A 16336-nucleotide genomic window follows, 5' to 3' on the forward strand; every position below is an offset into this window, starting at 1 on the left:
CAGTCTCCTGCAAAGTGTTACTTGCTGGAATGATGCAAGATAAAATGGAGGTGGTGATGCTAGAACAGCCTGTCTCAGATTGAGGGTGGGCACTCAGGGGTCATGCATATGCTTTGTCCACCTGTGCCCATGGCTGTTGCCTGTGATGTGTCCTAAAGCACATGCAGGTGCTTCAGGGAAAGAACAACCACAAGCACCAGAGCCAGCTTTCTCTGGCTGCAGATGGAAATGACTTTCTAAGAGCTGTGGAGAAACAGAAATGGTTTGTAAATAGAATCTCTAGGACTAGAGAGCAGAAATGCCTTCCTCTGATCAAATATTGGCTGCAGGTTCTGTCTGTGATGGCGGAAAGAGCAGTTTGGGAGAGCCGACAGCAAGCAGAGGAGGGCGATCAGGGCGCCCTCTCCTCCCACAGCCACTGCTCTCAGATCCGCCCAGAGTCAAGCAGATGACACAGCTGAGCACCTGAGCTGAGCAGAAGCATCGAGAGATAAAGGTTCCCGAGGAACAGGTGCCCTGGGTTTTATTTTTGAAAGATACAAGTCAGTTTTACTTCTTTCTCATCCCCTTACTGTTCAAAACCCAGCTCGTGGAAGCCTCCCTTCTGAGAACCTCCCTCCCACAGCTAGCAGTCCAGGTGGAGGGGCCCACAAGACCCACCATCCTCTGGGGTGTGCAGCACCCGGATGGCTATTAGACTGCGGGAGGGGATGGGAAATGTATGTGGTCTGTTACGCAGCTTAAGCACACACCCAGAGGTGGAAAGCACTGCCCCGCCGGGGAAGCAGCAAGTCCGGCTCCCTGCAGCCTGGCATCCTTCTCCCTGTCTCACTTTGCCCCTCTCTTCCTCCCTAAAGCCCAAACTCACCATCACGATGGCTAAGAGGAGAATCATTTTGAAAGCCCCCACCGACGATGGGACAGGAGGAAACAGCCACATTTCCAGAGCATGGGTCAGGGAGGAGGATTGGGCCTGTGCATACCATCCCAGGAGACACTGATTCAGACCTTTTCTGTGATGAGAGAAATCTCCAAAAGGTCTTAAGAAAAAATAAACACCATGGCTTGGCCAAGCAGCTAATGTTAAAGCTACGAGTCCAAATTTAGATACCGCCAAGTTCAAAGGAGATGCTGGAGCATTCCCAGGGCACTCACCGGGGTACGGAGGGTCCACATGGGCCAAGCAGAGCCGCTTTCCAAACGGGTGGGCCGGGCTGGGAAGGGACAGGCAGCGCTTCTCCGCTTCTCCGTAAATAAACTCCACATTTAAAGAGTCCCTTCTAAGTGCCAGGGAATTTCTAACATCCCTCAGGCTTGATTCTCAAAACATCCCTGCAAGGCGGATGTTAGTATCCCATTTTATGGTGGAGGAGGCGGAGACAGACTTGGACTTGCCCAAAGCTGAAATGTGGAGGAGTGTAGTTCAGACCTCCTGTGCTAAAGCCACACTTGCGTTCTAGGTCTTAGCAAAGCACACTGAATAGGTCTGAGCAGGAAGGATTGTTGAAAAGAAGGGGGGTGGGGGGAAAGCCCACATGCTGACTCCCAAAGGGCACCTCCCCCAGCCCTCCTCTTGGTTTCTGAGGTCACCAGGAAGAGCTCAGCACTCAGGCTCAAGGCTCTCTGGAGGTCAGACAAGGGCCTGGGTGGGTGGCAGTACTCCTGGGGGAAGAGGCCAACTTAAACAGAGCCCAGAGTTGCTGGGACTTCACTGATCTGTTTGTACAAAGAGGGCGAGTCCCCAACAGAATATTTTTATCTTGTGAAGACTGGGTGAACCAAGCCTTCCCGGGGTGGTTCAGACCTCACCTGGGGCCTGCGCCCTCTAGAGTATGACAGGCGGGGCCCTGGAGGGGAGGCACCAGGCCTTCAGGCTCTCCCAGCAGGGGCGGAGCAGCTGAGCCCTTCAGTCTTGATGGCTGTGGGGCAACCCCAAAGTAGAGGCACCAGGTTTCCAGAGCACAGCACATTTAAGGGCCTCAGGCCGTCAGGCATGGGCTTGGAGCACTGCAGCATAATCTAGGAAACCTCTATCGCAGAGGACCATGACTTTGAAAGCTATTGAAATAACTGTAAATAAAGGGTAGAAACAGCTAACAGAGCCTGCTTTTTCCAGCCTCACAGCAGCACCTTGATTAACGAGGACCCAGAATAACAGGTCTATTTTTGAACTTGGCTTCTTGGGTAAAGAGGCAAATGAAAACAAGCTTATGTCGGAGGTTATTTTAAAAAGCAGTTTCCAAGAAATATCTGAGGGCCATGTGTTCAGTCCAGTCTGCCTCCACAGCCTCCTCTTAGGCGACTGAGGTCTTGCTCATAAGGGAAGCGGGATGAGGTGACACCCTGCTTCCTAGGCTGCCCGAGGACTTGCCCCAGGGAGAGCTACAACAAATAACCGGAAACCAAGTGGCCCAGCACTGTCCTCAACATGCTGTTCATACTGAAACTGGGCCAGGCTGGGCCCACCTGAGCTCAGACCCCTCCGTCCTCATGGGTACCACTCACAGGCCCTGCACCCCAAGCTCTGCAGTGCAGGGGGTTCCTTACCGCTGTTTCCCTCTTGGCTCTTCTTCACACTGCCCAGCTTTGCCAGCACAGGGCTGAAATGTCACTTCTTGGTTCCACTGATATTCTAAGTGCATGCACGTCCTTTTCGACCTGTGATCAGTGGAGAACTAATTAGGAAGCCGCCCGTGGTTCACCTCGACTCCCAGTTCATTCTAGCAGGTGGAGGGGCGCACCTGCTCACCTGTCGCTCAGACAGGAGGCCCGAGTAGAAGCAGGTGCCTGGGGCTGTGTGGGACTGGTCTGAATTTGCCCAGCCTGGACCCTCATTCAGTAACGAAGTCACTTACTCTCATGTCTCCCAACACCTGCTTAAAGTGCGAGTGGCACTTCAGAGTGGACGCTGCTAAGCGGATGGGCCTTCTTGTGCTGGGCTGGCTGACGCTCTGTTTCAGATAGAAGTGGCTGCTTCCTCAGGCAGCCCAGGCTGCTTTTGAAGGAGCTGGGCTGAGACAGGGTGACAGTGGCTCCTGGAAGAAGAGGTAGGAGCACCACGGTTGGCGGTGGGGTGCTGGGTGCAGAGACAAACTTTCTTACACTTCATGTAACAGCCAGGACCACAGCAGCCAGCACAAACAGGAAGTGACAGAGGAGGGAAAAGCGCAAGGAGGCACCTTCTCAACTCCCCCCACCTCCCACCCCATCCCATGCCTGTCCCTTGGGAATGCCTTGGGGCAACCCACCCTCCCCCGGCATGCTCACTGGGGAAAGACCCCATTTTAGTGGCGGGGTCAGCTGTGGGTGGATGCCACCCCGACACGTCAGATGAAGCGGGCCTCGCCTGGAGCAGGCAGGGGGCTCCTCAGTCCCGTCCTACTTCAAACCAACGCCCGTGGGGAATGCGCTCGCTGAGCAACCAAGCTTCCAGAGACTCCAGAGGGGAGTGAACCTACAAAAGGCTCTGGAATGCAGAGCCAGACTTGGCCTCTTGGGCAACAAACCGTCCTAACTACCGGGCTTCGGCACCTCCACGCGACTGGCACTGCTGGTTGACCATGTCTTTGCTCTTCAGGCTGAGTCCTGTGCGGCTGCGTATTCTGTGATGCTTATTATGTACTATTTTCATTCTCAAAACTAATAAATATAAACCCGATGACTAGAAAGCCTCTTGGGAAGAGGATAACATTCCAGAAGTGAAGCTGAAAACAAGGGAACTCACCGTCTGCGTAGTCCGCGTTGGCGAATCCTCCCCTGCTCGGAGTGCACCGCTTTCCTCGCCCCGCAATTTCAGTCACTCGCTGAGGTTTTTTTTTAAATCAAGTTTTTTTTTTTTTAAATCAAACCGGATCACTCTGAACATGCTTATTCCATGTCTGTGTTCTCCGGGGTCGTGTGATGCTTATGACGTGATAAAAAGAAAGGGTAGGTCTTTTCTTTAGGGTGTCATTTATATTCTAGCGCCACCTAAGCGTCTCCCACACTGGCGCTCTGGGGCACCCCAGCTGCGCTCCCCCAGCTGCGCTCCCGCACGCCACCGTACCTGTGGCCTCAACTTGGCGGCTATTGAGTGGAGCAACTACGGCCTCTGGGTAGTGCGTGAGCTGCCGGTGAAGGAAACCTGCACCAGAGGGGCGCTGAGACAGTGGGGACAGGATACAAGAAGTCAGGGGGAGCCGGGCGGCGGCCCCACCGGCCTCTTCTGCTCCAGGCCCCGCATGTGACATGCAAAATCCACGCACAGAGGAGGCTCCGGCTCTGGAAAGGCGCCTGTGAGAAGGAACACTTCCCCCGCAGCCCCTGTGTGAGCCATGACAAGCGCACTCAGGGTGCGAGGCCATCACCCCCCAGTGCCGCCGCCGCGGGGCGACAGAGGACGTGTTCTGCTGGGACACAACACACCAGGAACACAAAGTAATTTAAGGCAAAATTTTAATAGAGTTATAAAAATCATATGTACAAAACCATGTTAGACTAAGCACTGTAGCTATAAAATACATTTTTACACTTTGTAACATATGTTCTACCCCGTACACAGTATTCAGAGACTTCTGGTGTAGGCCCAGTCCCCTGCAGGTGGGCTGGGGGCCGCGGGGGCATTCCAGGGGAGGCCCCTGATGGCGCCCTTGGCGGGTACTCTCGGAATTTCCTTTCTACGTGTAAAGTCCCGGGAGGGTTCAAAGTTGGCTTCTGCAGTAGCTGCTGACGCTGAAGTGCCACCTCTACCTTCGTCTGCAGGGCCCCGGGGTGGCGTCCGGGGCTGCACACCAGGCACCGTCAGAACACGGCACACAGTGGGTGCCGGCAGAGGTCAGAGTATTAACACTCAGCTTCCTGGCTGCACATCTGTCAACAGGATGGCAGACTCGTCAGTGCTGGCTGGCTTGGAAGGCCTTTGGGAATGTTTTAGATCAGTCTGCATAATGGGTGCTTGAGAGTCTAGAGATGGGCACACACGATAGAGGTCTATTTCAAATTTCTTCATACCCAGGCTTGCTAAAGACTAACAGGAAAGCATGATGAAGAGACTGGCCACGGTTTCCCCAGGCTGCAAGGGGTCCTCTCACAAATACACCTTGGCACACCGCTCCCTGACATGGCTGTCCACCTGTCTGCAGGGGGTTCTGGAGAAGAGGTGCAGGTTCGTCCTGACAGCCTGGGGGAGCAGGTGAGCCACAGAGAGCAGACTGCTGGCCTGACTGCAGATCCAATCTGCTTCAATTTTTGCAGCCTGAGTTCCAAAGTCACTTAGATGCGAGAGCTCTGATGGCAGCTGGCACTGACCCTTTCTGAGGAAGGCAAGGTGAGAGGTGGTGGAGGGAGAGTGTGTGTCACCTCCAGGCTGTGGGAGGTCCACAGGAGCCAGCATCGCATGGAGGAACAGGAGCCCAAATGCAGCCTGCTGGACAGGCGGGGGCAGCACAGACCAGCCTCTGGGCTGTCACAACACAGGTCTTCCCTGCAAGCTCCTCTCCACCACAGGGATCCCCAAGCACTTGGCAGACAGGAACCTCTGTACTAGTCCCAGGAAGCACCAGCACAGGGCTTGTTTATACCCTGCTCAGAGAGGGTCAAGTTCTTAAATTACCCCTCACTTGGGCTTCCAGCCCCTCCTACCCAAGGACATGTATAGTCTGAGTCAACTGGGGGTACAGAAGCAGGACACCCCAGAGCAGGCCTGGCTCTGCCATCTGTTGGGGACATGCAATTTCAGAGGAAACTCCACCTTGACTGTGAATAGCTGGGTTTATGTTGTTTGACTGTAATACATCAGTTCCAAAAACACAAAATAAAGTGAATTCAGTGTTCACAGAAAGGCGCCAAATCGGCAGGTTTGAACAACAGCCCTTTATTTTCATGGAACAGGACAGGGCAGAAAAGGGAAGCCCTTTCCTAGTCGCTCACAGCCTGGTGCTTCCTACACTGCCCCTCTGCTAACCAGCCGCCTGAGAGGAAATGCAGGTGAATTAAAGAACCCCAAGCAACAGCTCCAGCGCTTCATTTGGTTCATGTTACACACACACACACACACAAAACCATCTGAAGGAAAAACAAAAAGAAACCAAGAAACCAACCAACAACCTACCTTCTGCAACCCACTCAAAACCAGAACCTACTTATCAGGTCAAGCCAGGTTTCCACTTCTGTAAAGTGAGCAGCAGTCACATTTACTGCCCATCAGAGGCAGTCTTTGGGGTCTAAGAACCCCCATTTTAAGATGTTTTGCCGAATACTGATAATAGGTGTGTGAGGAGGGACAAGGCAGGATGGGCTTGGAGGTAAGAGCAGTTCTGTGTCTCAGGCACACCGTGGCCTGCGCTGCTAGGAGAGAGCCCTATTGTCCCATGCGTAGTGTGTCCTTCCGGGCAGGAACTCCATGGTCTGTTCTGAGGTCACCCCATTTCCTTAGCCATGCTACATGTGGACACCAATTCCTAGGATTACCCTTCCTGACAAGAAATCTGAAAGCCTACTTATTTCCTGTGATCTGGGATTACAGCCCTGGGAAAGTTCAGCTTTCCTGGGACCAGCTGAGCAGGGCATAGATGAGGCAAAAATCAACAGATTGCAAGACCTAGCTCTGAGCCCTCAAACCAGCGCCCCCCCGCCCCCCGCCCTCTCCGCCAACCCCCAGGCTTTGAGAGGTCCCTATGTCAAGATGAGCGAATCCCTGTAGGCAGGCAGTTGACTGCCAGGCGGCGCTGGATGTGAAGCATCAGGCTAAACCCAGGCGAGAACAGGGGCACTGGGGTGCTTTGGCAATTAGTTAACTATTGTGCTTTGTGTTTGTGCTCTGAAGAGATACCAACAGCAGCATGGAGGTTAAACCCTCTCATTTCAAAATACTCATCCTGAATACCGAGAAACAATCAGCTTTCTAGTTCTAGCAGATGCTGATGGGAAAGTGACCCAGTTGCAAAAGAGTAGAGACCCACAAAAGCAGCCTCAAGTCTTCCCTCAGCCACCAGAAGGCAGGAACAGGTTCCAAAATAGGCCCATGGCCCTGCCAGCTTCCGGTCCTACCGCCTCTGAACACAGTGCAATCCTGCACGTCATGTGCCCAGAAGGGCCATTCGCACAGCACGTCAGCATCTGAACCTCTGAACTGAGGTAAGGAAGCACCTCTTCTTTGAGGCATGCCACACCTTTCTCTTCAGGGCCCAACACACGTCTCACAAAAGGAGGTGAAGTCCAAGTTGGTAAACCCCTCCCTTCAGTGTGTGCTGAGCCCTCAGGTCTCCCGGTGGCAGATGCGCTTCCGAACCACCAGAACAGGGGACAGGAGCGTGGCTGTCAGGGAGGCCCCAGCAGCACACGTGTAAGGAGCATCTACCCCGGACTGCTGTGCAAGTCAAAAAGCCTTAACATAGTCCTTTTCTTCAGCAAAGCCTCCAAATTGCCCAGGATTCATTTTAACATGAGGCCGCCGGGCACATCTGATGAACATGACGGAGAAAGAGGCACCAAAAGATCTGAAAGAACAGCCCACTGGTCTTGAGAGACCAGGTGAGATGATCTCACTCAAATCAAACCCTTTGCCGTGTCTTCCTGAGGCAGTTGCTGTCAGTGAGGGGAAGACTAAGTGGCCATGGAACTCGGAATAGAATCTCACGGGCTGAGAAGACACTGCCCACACTGTCCACTTGGTGGCTTTCTACCGGCTGCAGAATTCAATCCCCTGAACGTTGCCAGGCTGGGGCTAGGGCCAGGGCCAGGGCTTGGGCGGCTCAGCATGGGGCCTTTCCAAAGCCCCTCAGGGATCCAAATGTTGGGCCAGGGCTGAGAATCACCATTTGGCTCAATTTTTCTAAATGGGGAAGCTGGACAAAGTGCTGAGCCCACTGCTGGCCCACACCTCTGCACACCACAAAGCCCTGCCAGGTGATGGCCAGGGGCAACTCTCCTAGGGGAGAGTCCTGCAGGTGGCAGCCCATGCCAGTAGTGAAGTCCTTCCTGTTGTTTCCTCCATTTTGTGCTGGGGACAAAAGCCCCAAGTTCGTGCTGACAGAATCTCCCATTCTGCTGTTCCCTTGGGTTTTCTTCCGGGTCTCTGGACAGTCAAGTGTCAGCCAATGGGCCTTTCCCGATCTCTCTCACACGTGTGTGTCTTTATGTGTGTATGCCTCTATCACCTGTTCTTAAGTTGTATTCCAGAGACTTTCACTCTTGTGTGTCAGGCTCTGTGTAGCATGTGTGGAAATAAAAGCTGTGATTAACACAGCATAAACCCTCAGGTAAAATTAAGATTAGAGTTATTGGATCTGAATTTTGGGGACAAAAAAAAAATTAATGTTGGTTTTGAATGTGGAGTGCTATTTACATGAAACAAAGAAAGACTGGGGATTTATCTGAATGAATGTCAAGAGACTGAAGGCAGCCAGACCATCAAATCAGATCCCCCTCACCAAGGCCACTACAGCGCAGAGTGTAAACCATGAGCAGTCTCTGGGCTTTTCCTCATGCTGCCTTTATCTGCAACACCAAATCAGAGGTTCCTAGGACCCCCCAAGTAAGTCATCTTGTTTCAAGATTATTTTTTGATCTTGGAGTAAGAAGTAGTTAAAAAAAATTACAAGAGAAGAATTCTAGAGGTCTCTATAAATTACAAAGCTATATAACTTGAAATCTTTGAAACAATTTCTCTACAGGGAGAAGATTAAAAAAAAATTCAGTAAAAAAACCTACATGTGTTGTCATGTGTAAACAGTATAACTATGAGGAAACTGTATACTGAGGAAGTTTACTACATTTTTGCAGTAATATTGATAGACTAGGCCCCTCTATCTCCTGCTTCTCCAACATGTGGATGAAAAAAAACAAAGATAACAGTGAAATTAAAATAAAAAATACAAAAGCCTAAGGTTTTGTAGATACTGACTACAAACTGTGTAGAAAAGTTGTAAATGGTTTTAGTTTAGCCTTGCAAATGGGCATCTTCTCTGAGTCAAGGGTCACAGAACTCGGGCCCGACACCTTTAAAGATCTGGTGAGCAGGAGGCCCAGGCCCAGGAGGGGAGCGGGGCCAGGGGCTACGTGTCAGTCACTCTGTCCCTGCCCAGTCATCCAACAGTCACGATCTCTCTACATATGTGCTTCGGCTTGGACAGCAAGTAAATCGGACAGGTTAAAGGGGAAAGCTCTTGCTTGCTGCAGACACATCAGGGAGGCAGTCCAAACAACCTCACTGGGATTTCCACCTTTGTGGTGGAACACTGAAGATCCCTATCACAGAGTAAGTAATACACTCTGTTACTCTGCGTTTCTTCCTCTAGTTGGTAAGGAACAGCCTTAAATTCTCACAAATGTATATGAGAGAAACTGACCAGGAGAAGAGGCCCCGGTCTGGGGCCAGCGCTGTTCCATGCCAGAGGGGAGCTGTGAATTAGGCCGCCCCAATGGAGCCTACTGAGAGTGTCGTTTCCCCTTTAAACAGTGGTCATGGCACCAATTGTGGGTCACGTCCTTTCAGTTTATGAAGAGCGACAGGAAGCAGGACAGAAACACCAACTTCTTTCCAGCAGACATGACAAAGTCTTGAGCACCGAAAGAGAGAGAACTGCATGTTGTCTCCTCATTAAGCACAGTGTGATAATAAGGGTGACTCAGAAGCAGGGCTTCCCTCTCCCCCCAGCCCCATCTGCCACAAGATCTATGCTTATCTGGCTTGCTGAAAATGAACTGAGAGATGGCGAGAAGTGTGCCTGGGGGTTGGCAGGCCCTTGGACTGTTGTCAACCACAGTAACATTCTGGTGCCAGCTACAGAGGGAGATTTTGTTTCCTTTTAAATACTAGAGAAAGTCCTAAACACGGTGGACAGACTTTTTTAGCACAGGAATACACAATAAGGGGCAGTTTGGAATGCAATGTATTTTTAAACACAAGGAAGGATCTGGCAGGTAACTGGACAAGATAACTGAGTGTAACACGGACCATACACATCAGCATCACAGCCTCCTGCAGTCTCCCTGCCATGAGGGCTATGTCTGACAGCATTTACTTGTTATGTGTGTACAACAGAAGCAGGAGGCTACAATATGAATCAAGATTAAAGGGAGGACTGACGACAGGGACCAGCTGTCCGAAGGCATCAGGTGTAGTGGCAGTTTAAAGAAACTGAGATTTCTCCAGTCTGTGAACTTGCTGAAAGGTCAGCTGTTGGGACTCCCCAAGCAGCTGCGGCATTAACAAAAGCTCTGCCAGTAATCTTGCCAGCTTTCAGAGGCCCCTGAGAGGAATAGAGTGCGCGCTGCTATTTCCAAAATAAGGAAATACTCATGCAGCCCACTTGGGCATCAGAAGATGAATCGTAAGGCAGGACGGTCCCCTGCAAGGCCAGTTGGCTTGTATGTCTGCCATGGGTGGGGGCGGGGTGTGTGGTATGGACAGCCCCACTGTGTGCCTGTAGTAGAGGAACATTCACTGTCAGTGCCCTTCCCACATTTCCACCCTGGGCAATCTGACAAGGCAGGTAGAGGGCACAGGTAGTAGGAGCTTAAGGCAGGTCCACACCCTCAGAGCTCACAACTTCACCAGCTGAAGCTGGGGGCCCTTAGCTAAACCTAAAATGCCTTGGGCCAGGGCCTCTCAGGAAATTGGCACAAAGAGCTTTAAAAGGCAACGTGTTCACTTTGGGAGGTGGCACTGAGACCCCAGGCTGAGGCTCAGGCCGGATTCGGGCACTGAGTTCAGTAGCATCAGCTTGCATTTCATTTCCTAAAAACTACAGTCAAAGTTCTCAGGTTAGTGTCTCACTGAAGACTTGCAAGTTAGAGAGAAAAGCCATCTGCAAGGCTGGTTGGTTTTTGTCATTAAAGACAGCGTGCGCGTGCACACACACACAATCCTTGATTAAATGGTGTCAGAAAAGAATAAAGTTTCTGCAAAAAGAAAGAAAGCTATGTTATTAGGTATTACAAGTGAATACCGGAGCGATCCCTTGGATTTTCAGTAGTTTCACTAGTCCCCAGGATTCAGTAGCTAACTTCAAAGTTTCCTTGTCCTTTTGCCGGGAGCACTTTGGCGTGGCTGGCTTGACAGCATTCCCGAGCCAGGTGTTGCAGGGCACCCATTTGAGAACACCCCTGCAAGGCCTGGTGGCAAGTACACGCCAGGGATATCTGACCAAGGGCCTTGAGGGCCGTGAAAGGACCACAACAGTAAGGGGCAGCCTCTTTTACTGCAACATAATATCCTTCAGATTCTCCTGCAGGATGGTGTCCTTCACAGCATGGAACACGAAGCGGATGTTCTCCGTGTCTATGGCGGTGGTGAAGTGGTGGAAGAGAGGCTTGCTGCGATTCCGTCTCTTCCGGTCGAAACACTGGACCAAGTATCGCTGAACGTCCTCCAGCCTGTGAGGGTCACCCTTGAAATCTGGGAAGTGCTTCTTGATGCTGACAGTCTTCACCTTCTCCACCAGGAGGTCCATCTTGTTGAGGAACAGAATGATGGAGACATTGAAGAACAGCTTGTTGTTGACTATTGTTTCAAAGATGTTCATAGACTCCACCAGCCGGTTGGTACGTCTGTCCTCCATGAGGACCTGGTCATACTCGCTGGAGGAGACCATGAATAGGATTGAGGTGATTCCATCAAAGCACTGGAACCACTTCTGGCGCTGAGATCGCTGGCCGCCCACATCCACCATCTTAAAAGGGATCTTTTTAATAACGAAGTCATGTTCCACAATTCCCTTGGTGGCTTTCCTTGCTAGTAGGATGTCTTGCTTACTAGGGAAGTAATTCTGTAAAAATACGGGACATGGGTGAAATTTAGGAGAAAATAAGAACAAAAAGATAGGGTGGAAGGGAAGAGTCAGACTGCCTTTTGTGAGAAGTTGAGCTGAATGCCAAAAGCAACTACCATGTATTCAATTATACATACAGACTGCTACTTTTCAAAATGAACATAGACTCATCTCTCTGAGGAAGAGAATCCTTACTGCTTGGGGGGGGGGGGGTTCGGGGTCCAATCCAAGCTCTCATCTCTCTTCTTCTCTAGAGGAAAGTGACTTTTTTGTACAGGGACCACGGTGACCTTTCTGAACACACACCCAAAGTCTACCATGAACCAGCCTAACATAGATATTGTGATGCTAGCTGAGCTTAGTCTGTAATATACAAAATGTGCTGCTCTCTGAAAGCTCTGAGTCCTGAGCCACACATAGGCAACTGCAGTAGCACTCAGACCAATGACTGCACCATTCACACGCTCCTCTGGTCACAGCATGCAAGTCCTCAAGCAGCAGTCTTGTCAAAGCTGAACAGGGAGGACTGGGCTCAACAGGTCTGACTGCTAGGCCATGCAGGGGATGGAGGCCATACACAGGGATGGAGAATCAGCTATTAACACCCCAGGACAGATTAGCAAAACTCAGACCTGAGAAATAACATAGCAAAGAAATAATCCAACTACTCCAATAAATAAGTCAAAAGAAAAAAAAGAGGGAGATAGCTATAGATTGAGGGAAATTTAAGTACCAATTGCGATGCACAGGTCTTACACAAATCAAACTGTCAAAATGAGCAGCATTCACAAGAAAATATTGAGACACGTGGGAAAATCTCAAAACTGGCAGAATAGTAGCTGGCATTAAGGAATCACTGCTAATTTTGAGGAACAATAATGGTAATGTAGTTATGATTTTTGGAGTCTTATTGATGAAGTGACAGGATGATGGGTTCATTCCTGGGGGTGGGGTGGAGCAGTGAAACCAGACTGAGCATGAATGATAATTGTGGGAACTAGGGTTTCATTATAGTATCTATTTTTCTGGATGGTGGAGTTTCCCACAATAAAAGGTTCAAGGAAATAATGGTTTAAGAACTCCTATCTCTTTATGGAACTCAAGCAAAGAGTTACTACACTGCTTTATTCCTAGTTTGGTGGTAACTAAAGGTCTATAAGCAAATAAGAACTTGAGAATTTCCTCCATTTGAATGAGGGCATCCTCACCACCCGCATTTGTTTTCCCCCAGTCTACAGATCTGAGTGGAAGCCTGCCATTGTGACACAACTCACAGTCACCCGACACAACTCCTGGGGTGCTAGCTCAGTGGAAGTCCTCATTGCTGGCATCGCAGTGGGCTGCACACAGTGGCTTCTAATCCTGGCCTCAGCCTCTCGTCTCGGGGTGGGGAGTCTGTACTCACCAGTTGGCCTATCCGGTCCAAGTTGTCCAGGAAGTACTTCACGGATTCACCCTGTCACGAAGGAGAAATGCTTAGTCTCAGTTGAGGGACCCCGACCTGGCATACCTATTACCTACTGGTAATGTATCATTTTGCTTCTGCAAAAATGGGTAGAGAAAGTAAAAGGAGTCAGAGCATGTGCATTTTTAAAAATTAAAGAAATTAAAAATGCAGTTTCTCTAGGCTCAACCCCAAGACTCAACTTCAGACTGTTTTTTCAGAACACTGCTGCTACTTGACTCTGGGTGCGGCCTCTCACCAGTCTGGTTCTTCCTTCCCACACATGGCAACTGGCCGGTTGCAGGCCACGAGGGAGGGATGGGACGGAAGATTAAGTTCCGAGGTCAGTTTTGCTTCTGAGAAAGCAGGCGCAATGTACTTGAAACAGTCTTTGAAACAGCAAATCATACAAAAAGAGGCATATGACAAAACATTTTTCACTACTGAAAATAAGCCTAACATTCCATCATTCCTTCATATGTTTATATGACCAGACTTTTGGTACAAAGACAATCCTAACTGGGGTTTCTGTGCTGGAATGACTAGTCTTTGGAATGACTTCATCAGCTGAAGTCTATACACATGAGCAACAGCTGGCAGGGCACCTTTAGAATCATTCAAAGTCCTGTTTTAGGAAGTGTCGAACTATCAAATGGAGTCATACTCATAAAGAGCTTAGAGAGCATTAAATGTTACTAAATAGAGTTAGCTAGAAATACAGTAAAGTGAACTGATTCCTTTAAAAGGCATGAAAAAGTTTCATAAAAAAGCAGCATAGGGCCCTCCCTGGTGACACAACAGATTAAAGTGCAGCACTATGAGATTAGCTGCAGCCACTGTAGCACAAGGTCAATCCCCGGCCAGGGAGGTGACCCACATGGCTCAGCAGATCTCTTCTGGCCTGCCCGTTGCTCCCCTCAGCAGTATACTTTGTTAGTTGGCCTGTTCTGCTCCCCACTCTGTCTCTGGTGAATCCTCTCACCCCCTGCATCTGTGGCCTGAACCCCAGTTCTTGTGTGCATAAATAAATAAATCTTTAAAAAAAGTAGAATTTGGAAAATTAATCATGCCATATACAAAGGCTGTTTCTTTCTTGGAGGTTTCACTTTGAACTCACTCTGGAGGCGCCACAGGTTACCTTATATTAGGGTCAGTGGGAGACAGTCATGTCAGGCTTGACATTTTCACAGAAGTGTAGGGTCTATGGCCACATGTATGCGGCAGGTTGACCTTGTAAACACTGATGGAGGAAAACCATCAGGAATGTAGAGGGCTGCAGTTGAACTGCAGGCTTTAAAAAAAAAAAAAAAAAGGCAGAATGCCAGGAACAGCTATTTACAGATTTTTTTCTTTCCCTTCTCATCTCAAGCAGGCCCAAAGGGCAAGAACAGTGGTAAGTTTCTTTTTGTGAGGAATCAACCTTTCTATTTTAAAATGAACAACTTCTGGAAGATCTGAAAGAGCATTTTGTTGAAGGGGACACACACATGCGTGTGCACACTTTCCCCATTATAGTACAGATCACAGTTAGCAAACACCATTTTTCTCCTCGGCACTGGGGTGCTGCGGGGCTGTTCTCATTCCCAATGGTCTGCCAGCGCCCTTAACTCCAGGATGAGAATTTCGCTTCTCCAAGGCACCCCAAGCCTCCACCACATGCCTAACTGGCTATTGGGCTTCTCCCTCTTCTATAATCTCTGCAGCTACCGTGAATGTGCTGCCATACAAACTTAAAGAGCGTATTTTTTGAGTGGATGGCTTCATGTCCTTTGGCTAGAACTGCTGGTCTTTCCTAGTAAGAAGGCAGCCTCCCAGATACAGATTCCTTCAGCACCTCGATCTTGGACTTCTCAGCCTCCTGAGAAGAACTGTGAGAAATCACTGCTACTTAAGCCACCTAACCCATGGTATTTCTGCTACTGTGGCCTGCACAGACTAAGACAGCATCGTTACAAAAAGACAGTGTCATGCACAGTTGAACTAACAATCTTCTCTTGATAGCTACTGAAATAACAAGGCCTAAATAAAGTATAAATAAAAAAAAGACTCTTAAACAGGACTTTTATATCTTCTCTGGCTTGTTAATGTTCATATTGCTTTTTTACTGTTTCCATATTTATTGCTTATATGTAGAAATTTAAAAAAACATTTTTGTGTGTTGATCTTGTGCCCCATAGCCTTGCTGAACCATTCACTAGTTCTGAGACTTTTGGGGTAAATTCCTTTGGATATTTTATGTCATCTATCAATAGGAACTTATCTGTATGCTTTATATTTTCGCTGTTATATTTCTTGCCTTAACTAATGTACGAGTTAAACTAGGAAAAAAAGGTTAGATGAAAAACCTCTTCACTGGAGACTGTAAAACATGTACAAAAATATTCAAAACCTAAGTAACTGGAGAGATGTGCCATGTTTGTAAATTTTGAAAGACTCAACATTAAGATGTCAATTCTCTCCAAATTGATGTGTGGACTCAACCAAAACCTCAGCATGCATTTTTTTGGGGCGGCGGAAGGCGGGTAGGCAGAAACTGACAAGTTCACTTTAAGAGAGAATAACTTAAAGAATTCTATGAAAGAAAAATGTTTTTACAATGCCTGATTTCAACATTTGCTACAACATGAGCGTAAGCTTGGTGTTGGTAAAAGAAAAAGCATATAGATCAACTGAACAGAAATGAGAGACTGGAAATTGATTCAGACAGAGATGGACAAGTGATTTTTGAAAAAGTTGTCAAGGCAAGTCAGTTGAGGAGAATAGGGTCTTTTCAACAAATGGTGCTAGAAAAAATTGGTGGTCTGTGTGACAAAAATAAAGCATAGATACCATATACAAAAATTATCCACACCATATACAAAAATTAACTCTAAATGGATCACAGATCTCAATGTAAAAAACTAAAACTACAGACTTAAAAAAATGTAGGCAAAAATCTTTGTGATTTTGGGTTAGGAAAATATTTTTGGGTTAGCAGAACTGCATCTCAGGCTGGTGAGATCCGAGACAGGACCAACACACCAGGGCACGAGACTCAGCACAATACCTGGCTCTTCCACCATGTGTTTTGGCAGTAATTTGTTACCCAGCAACAGAACTAAGAAAAAAAAAAGGGGGGGGGGAACCCCAAGAACCAAGAACC

The 16336-nt window shown here is 48.8% G+C and overlaps 1 protein-coding gene across 1 annotated transcript in view; it reads right to left on the reverse strand.

The window, feature by feature from the left end:
- Window positions 1-4432: 4432 nt before the first annotated feature.
- Window positions 4433-16336, reverse strand: part of GNA12 (guanine nucleotide binding protein (G protein) alpha 12) — a gene marked incomplete at its 5' end in the record, with an annotated part of 73102 nt that continues 61198 nt past the window's right edge. The window contains 2 exons of the mRNA XM_004691641.2: window positions 4433-11747; window positions 13156-13206. Coding sequence (XP_004691698.1) covers window positions 11178-11747; window positions 13156-13206 — 621 coding nt within the window. The remainder of the gene's footprint in view (window positions 11748-13155; window positions 13207-16336) is intronic.

The sequence above is a fragment of the Condylura cristata genome, unplaced genomic scaffold (genome assembly GCF_000260355.1).
Source record: "Condylura cristata isolate star-nosed mole 26May11 unplaced genomic scaffold, ConCri1.0 scaffold00032, whole genome shotgun sequence".
Taxonomy (NCBI): domain Eukaryota; kingdom Metazoa; phylum Chordata; class Mammalia; order Eulipotyphla; family Talpidae; genus Condylura; species Condylura cristata.